Source organism: Salmo salar, unplaced genomic scaffold (genome assembly GCF_965601325.2).
Source record: "Salmo salar unplaced genomic scaffold, fSalSal1 ptg000635l, whole genome shotgun sequence".
Lineage (NCBI taxonomy): Eukaryota > Metazoa > Chordata > Actinopteri > Salmoniformes > Salmonidae > Salmo > Salmo salar.
Window position 1 is genome coordinate 242501 of NW_027675447.1, and position 6908 is coordinate 249408.

At 44.4% G+C, this 6908-nt stretch overlaps 1 protein-coding gene across 1 annotated transcript; it reads left to right on the forward strand.

Annotated features, from left to right (window-relative positions):
- The first annotated feature begins 3371 nt into the window (after positions 1 to 3371).
- LOC106599599 (DNA-binding protein inhibitor ID-4) lies at positions 3372 to 6480 on the forward strand. Its single transcript, XM_045712053.2, has 2 exons — positions 3372 to 4129; positions 6422 to 6480. The coding sequence occupies exons 1-2, from the start codon at positions 3773 to 3775 to the stop codon at positions 6464 to 6466; spliced, it is 402 nt and encodes a 133-aa protein (XP_045568009.2). The 5' UTR covers positions 3372 to 3772; the 3' UTR covers positions 6467 to 6480.
- Positions 6481 to 6908: the final 428 nt, after the last annotated feature.

A 6908-nucleotide genomic window follows, 5' to 3' on the forward strand; every position in this document is an offset into this window, starting at 1 on the left:
TCATGGTTTCTCTGTGTATTATATTGACCAGCAGAGTCATGGTTTCTCTGTGTATTATATTGACCAGCAGAGTCATGGTTTCTCTGTGTATTATATTGACCAGCAGAGTCATGGTTTCTCTGTGTATTATATTGACCAGCAGAGTCATGGTTTCTCTGTGTATTATATTGACCAGCAGAGTCATGGTTTCTCTGTGTATTATATTGACCAGCAGAGTCATGGTTTCTCTGTGTATTATATATTGACCAGCAGAGTCATGGTTTCTCTGTGTATTATATTGACCAGCAGAGTCATGGTTTCTCTGTGTATTATATGGACCAGCGGAATCATGGTTTCTCTGTGTATTATATGGACCAGCAGAGTCATGGTTTCTCTGTGTATTATATTGACCAGCAGAGTCATGGTTTCTCTGTGTATTATATTGACCAGCAGAGTCATGGTTTCTCTGTGTATTATATTGACCAGCAGGGTCATGGTTTCTCTGTGTATTATATTGACCAGCAGAGTCATGGTTTCTCTGTGTATTATATTGACCAGCAGAGTCATGGTTTCTCTGTGTATTATATTGACCAGCAGAGTCATGGTTTCTCTGTGTATTATATGGACCAGCGGAGTCATGGTTTCTCTGTGTATTATATGGACCAGCAGAGTCATGGTTTCTCTGTGTATTATATTGACCAGCAGAGTCATGGTTTCTCTGTGTATTATATTGACCAGCAGAGTCATGGTTTCTCTGTGTATTATATTGACCAGCGGAGTCATGGTTTCGCTGTGTATTATATGGACCAGCAGAGTCATGGTTTCTCTGTGTATTATATTGACCAGAGGAGTCATGGTTTCTCTGTGTATTATATTGACCAGCAGAGTCATGGTTTCTCTGTGTATAATATGGACCAGCAGAGTCATGGTTTCTCTGTGTATTATATTGACCAGCAGAGTCATGGTTTCTCTGTGTATTATATGGACCAGCAGAGTCATGGTTTCTCTGTGTATTATATTGACCAGCAGAGTCATGGTTTCTCTGTGTATTATATTGACCAGTGGAGTCATGGTTTCTCTGTGTATTATATGGACCAGCAAAATCTGCCACTTGGGCATAATCGTATTATCAGCGTTTCTCACTGTGTTTTATCATCAGGAGATTATCAAACATTCAGGTCTCCTGTCCTCTACACACCACAGGGCAACACCCTCCTGTCTCCTGTCCTCTCCACCCTCCTGTCTCCTGTCCTCTCCACCCTCCTGTCTCCTGTCCTCTCCACCCCACTGTCTCCTGTCCTCTCCACCCTCCTGTCTCCTGTCCTCTACACCCTCCTGTCTCCTGTCCTCTCCACCCTCCTGTCTCCTGTCCTCTCCACCCTCCTGTCTCCTGTCCTCTCCACCCTCCTGTCTCCTGTCCTCTCCACCCTCCTGTCTCCTGTCCTCTCCACCCTCCTGTCCTCTCCACCCTCCTGTCCTCTCCACCCTCCTGTCCTCTACACAGGAGGGTGTCGCCTAGAGACTTGACTCGAGACTCGACCTGTTCTACCTGGGTCTCGACCTGTTCTACTTGGGTCTCGACCCGTTCTACCTGGGTCTCGACCTGTTCTACCTGGGTCTCGACCTATTCTACCTGGGTGTCGACCCGTTCTACCTGGGTCTCGACCCGTTCTACCTGGGTCTCGACCCGTTCTTCCTGGGTCTCGACCCGTTCTACCTGGGTCTCGACTTGAGACTTGTGGTCGGTTTTAAAGGCATGCAGAGAGAAGCTGAGTGCTACAGACTATTCTACGATATTAATTTAGGCTATCCGTTTAATAACCGTATAACAATTACCTTACTGTGTTTGTTAATATTTACTTTTGTTCGTCTTTTATATTTCACTGTTGAGAGGTAGCTGGCTAGAAGGATTTCACTGCACTGTTGAGAGGCAGCTGGCTAGAAGGATTTCACTGCACTGTTGAGAGGTATCTGGCTAGAAGGATTTCACTGCACTGTTGAGAGGTAGCTGGCTAGAAGGATTTCACTGCACTGTTGAGAGGTAGCTGGCTAGAAGGATTTCACTGCACTGTTGCGAGGTAGCTGGCTAGAAGCATTTCACTGCACCGTTGAGAGGTAGCTGGCTAGAAGGATTTCACTGCACTGTTGAGAGGCAGCTCGCTAGAAGCATTTCACTGCACTGTTGAGAGGTAGCTGGCTAGAAGGATTTCACTGCACTGTTGAGAGGTAGCTGGCTAGAAGGATTTCACTGCACTGTTGAGAGGTAGCTGGCTAGAAGGATTTCACTGCACTGTTGAGAGGTAGCTGGCTAGAATGATTTCACTGCACTGTTGAGAGGTAGCTTGCTAGAAGGATTTCACTGCACTGTTGAGAGGTAGCTGGCTAGAAGGATTTCACTGCACCGTTGAGAGGTAGCTGGCTAGAAGGATTTCACTGCACCGTTGAGAGGTATCTGGCTAGAAGGACTTCACTGCACTGTTGAGAGGTAGCTGGCTAGAAGGATTTCACTGCACTGTTGAGAGGTAGCTGGCTAGAAGGATTTCACTGCACTGTTGCGAGGTAGCTGGCTAGAAGCATTACACTGCACTGTTGAGAGGTAGCTGGCTAGAAGGATTTCACTGCACTGTTGCGAGGTAGCTGGCTAGAAGCATTTCACTGCACCGTTGAGAGGTAGCTGGCTAGAAGGATTTCACTGCACTGTTGAGAGGCAGCTCGCTAGAAGCATTTCACTGCACTGTTGAGAGGTAGCTGGCTAGAAGGATTTCACTGCACTGTTGAGAGGTAGCTGGCTAGAAGGATTTCACTGCACTGTTGAGAGGTAGCTGGCTAGAAGGATTTCACTGCACTGTTGAGAGGTAGCTTGCTAGAAGGATTTCACTGCACTGTTGAGAGGTAGCTGGCTAGAAGGATTTCACTGCACCGTTGAGAGGTAGCTGGCTAGAAGGATTTCACTGCACTGTTGAGAGGTAGCTGGCTAGAAGGATTTCACTGCACTGTTGAGAGGTAGCTTGCTAGAAGGATTTCACTGCACTGTTTAGAGGTAGCTGGCTAGAAGGATTTCACTGCACTGTTGAGAGGTAGCTGGCTAGAAGGATTTCACTGCACCGTTGAGAGGTAGCTGGCTAGAAGGATTTCACCTTTTTGCTCCCTGTTGAATCTTGTGTATGACATAAAAACGTTGATTTCACGTACAAGATATATAAAATATAAATATATATTTTAAGTGAACGATGATAATCAGGTTTACACAGAATTATTGCATTTTATATTTTATATGCTCCGTGCCTCCTTACACACACACACACACACACACACACACACACACACACACACACACACACACACACACACACACACACCACACACCACACACAAACCTTCGACAGGCGTGTCACCCTCCGCAGCGCATTTCTATAGGGTGGTTGTTGTTCCATCACGGGCACCGGACGGCTCGTGATTGACCGGTTTCTCCACCGAACTGTCAACCAGCCGCGCGCTGGCGCCTCCCCTTCCCCATATAAGTGTCCGGAATCTATTCATTCTTCACGCTGTGCTCGGTGGAGTAGAACCGACTGGTCCACGGGATGTTGACAGAATAAAATCATACTACTTTTGAAACATTTTTTTTTTGTCGACCGTTTTCTTTTTTGGTGGGGGGGGCAGTTTTGGCTTTTACGTCGGTCATACCCATCTTCATCTCCTACACATAATCTCCGGTATTTGGTACCAGTGTGATTGTTTTCTCTCAAAACCCCCCCTCCTCCGCCGTACCGGCTGCGTTATTACCCCAAAAATGAAGGCTAATAAGGATACCTCAATCTGCAGCAGCAACGAGCTTTCTTTACACTACCTCTCGGATCACAGCCTGAACATCGCCCGGTCTCGGTTGCAGAGAGAAGAAGAAGAGCAGCTGTGTCTGCAGGACGATATGAACCACTGTTACAGTCGTCTCAAGCGTCTCGTACCCACCATACCGCAGGATAAGAAAGTCAGCAAAGTGGAGATCCTTCAGCACGTCATAGATTACATCTTGGACCTGCAGCTGGCGCTGGAGACGCACCCTTCTCTCCTGAAACAACAGACGGGGACGTGCCCGCAGTCCCCCGCCTCTAACCGGACACCGCTAACGGTTCTCAACACGGACCGCCAGGTAAAGAAGCGACGGCGCAAGACGTCAATTCAACGTCTATTCCACGTTGGTTCAGAAAATGAAATGACGTGGAAACAACGTTGATTCAACCAGTGTGTTGCCCAACGGGATGGTGTAGAAGACTATATATAGAATGAGTGATGGTATCAGCGGCGTGGTCCTTTTCCAGCCAGGAGACTCCTGTATTGTAGAATAACAAATGGCCTTGTTTATGTTCTTGCGGAAAACACAGTATTGACAAAGAGACACATGTTATTGAAACATCGTATTGACAAAGAGACACATGTTATTGAAACATCATGTTGACAAGGCAGAGACGCATGTTATTGAAACATCGTATTGGCAGAGACACATGTTATTGAAACATCTTATTGACAGAGACACATGTTATTGAAACACCGTATTGACAGAGACACATGTTATTGAAACATCGTATTGACAGAGACATGTTATTGAAACATCGTATTGACAGAGACACATGTTATTGAAACACCGTATTGACAGAGACACATGTTATTGAAACATCGTATTGACAAAGAGACACATGTTATTGAAACATCGTGTTGACAGAGACACATGTTATTGAAACATCGTATTGACAGAGACACATGTTATTGAAACATCCTATTGACAGAGACACATGTTATTGAAACATCCTATTGACAGAGACACATGTTATTGAAACATCGTATTGACAGAGACACATGTTATTGAAACATCGTATTGACAGAGACACGTTATTGAAACATGTTATTGAAACATCGTATTGACAAGGCAGAGACACATGTTATTGAAACATTGTATTGACAGAGACACATTTCTATTGAAAGCCATAATACATCATTTCTAGTGGCAGTAGTTGGTACATGTGAAAGACAGGACCCCTGTGCTTGAGGTGAAGGAGTCTGTAGTCTGTTGTTGTCCTGCTGTGATGCTCTCAGATCAGATGATAAATTGCATTGTAGTGAAGGGTCCTGTGTTGTAGTCCTGCTGTGATGCTCTCAGATCAGATGATAAATTGCATTGTAGTGAAGGGTCCTGTGTTGTAGTCCCGCTGTGATGCTCTCAGATCAGATGATAAATTGTGTTGTAGTGAAGGATCCTGTGTTGTAGTCCCGCTGTGATGCTCTCAGATCAGATGATAAATTGTGTTGTAGTGAAGGGTCCTGTGTTGTAGTCCCGCTGTGATGCTCTCAGATCAGATGATAAATTGTGTTGTATTGAAGGGTCCTGTGTTGTAGTCCCGCTGTGATGCTCTCAGATCAGATGATAAATTGTGTTGTATTGAAGGGTCCTGTGTTGTTGTCCCGCTGTGATGCTCTCAGATCAGATGATAAATTGTGTTGTATTGAAGGGGCCTGTGTTGTAGTCCCGCTGTGATGCTCTCAGATCAGATGATAAATTGTGTTGTAGTGAAGGGTCCTGTGTTGTAGTCCCGCTGTGATGCTCTCAGATCAGATGATAAATTGTGTTGTAGTGAAGGGTCCTGTGTTGTAGTCCTGCTGTGATGCTCTCAGATCAGTTGATAAATTGAGTTGTATTGAAGGGTCCTGTGTTGTAGTCCCGCTGTGATGCTCTCAGATCAGATGATAAATTGTGTTGTAGTGAAGGGTCCTGTGTTGTAGTCCCGCTGTGATGCTCTCAGATCAGATGATACATTGTGTTGTAGTGAAGGGTCCTGTGTTGTAGTCCCGCTGTGATGCTCTCAGATCAGATGATAAATTGAGTTGTATTGAAGGGTCCTGTGTTGTAGTCCCGCTGTGATGCTCTCAGATCAGATGATAAATTGTGTTGTATTGAAGGGTCCTGTGTTGTAGTCCCGCTGTGATGCTCTCAGATCAGATGATAAATTGTGTTGTAGTGAAGGGTCCTGTGTTGTAGTCCTGCTGTGATGCTCTCAGATCAGATGATAAATTGAGTTGTATTGAAGGGTCCTGTGTTGTAGTCCCGCTGTGATGCTCTCAGATCAGATGATAAATTGAGTTGTATTGAAGGGTCCTGTGTTGTAGTCCCGCTGTGATGCTCTCAGATCAGTTGATAAATTGCGTTGTAGTGAAGGGTCCTGTGTTGTAGTCCCGCTGTGATGCTCTCAGATCAGATGATAAATTGAGTTGTATTGAAGGGTCCTGTGTTGTAGTCCCGCTGTGATGCTCTCAGATCAGTTGATAAATTACGTTGTAGTGAAGGGTCCTGTCGTGTAGTCAACACGTCACCTGGTTCATTCTCTGTAGAGCTCGTGATTTGCGTCACCGTACCTGGGGATAGTATTCATTCTCTTTCCTCTTGTTTCAGAGGACGTCAACAGGCCAGAAGGAGGACTCCGTTTTGTGCCGCTGATAAATGGTGAGTAGTATCTGATTATTCTGGTTTAAACCTGCTTCACAATCTGTGTGTTCAAACCTTCAATTCACCTGCATCAGTATTATTATGAGTAGTAGTAGCAGTATTATTATGAGTAGTACTAGCAGTATTATTATTATGAGTAGTAGTAGCAGTGTTATTATTATGAGTAGTAGTAGCAGTGTTATTATTATGAGTAGTACTAGCAGTATTATTATCATTATGAGTAGTACTAGCAGTATTATTATTATTATGAGTAGTAGTAGCAGTGTTATTATTATGAGTAGTAGTAGCAGTGTTATTATTATGAGTAGTAGTAGCAGTGTTATTATTATGAGTAGTACTAGCAGTATTATTATTATGAGTAGTAGTAGCAGTGTTATTATTATGAGTAGTACTAGCAGTATTATTATTATGAGTAGTAGTAGCAGTGTTATTA

What these genes read in the sequence shown, in the direction of transcription:
- LOC106599599 (XM_045712053.2), top strand. Translation starts at nt 3,773, where the DNA reads ATGAAGGCTAATAAGGATACCTCAATCTGCAGCAGCAACGAGCTTTCT. An exon ending in TTCTCAACACGGACCGCCAG is followed by an intron (nt 4,130 to 6,421) that starts GTAAAGAAGCGA and finishes CTCTTGTTTCAG; the next exon opens with AGGACGTCAACAGGCCAGAA.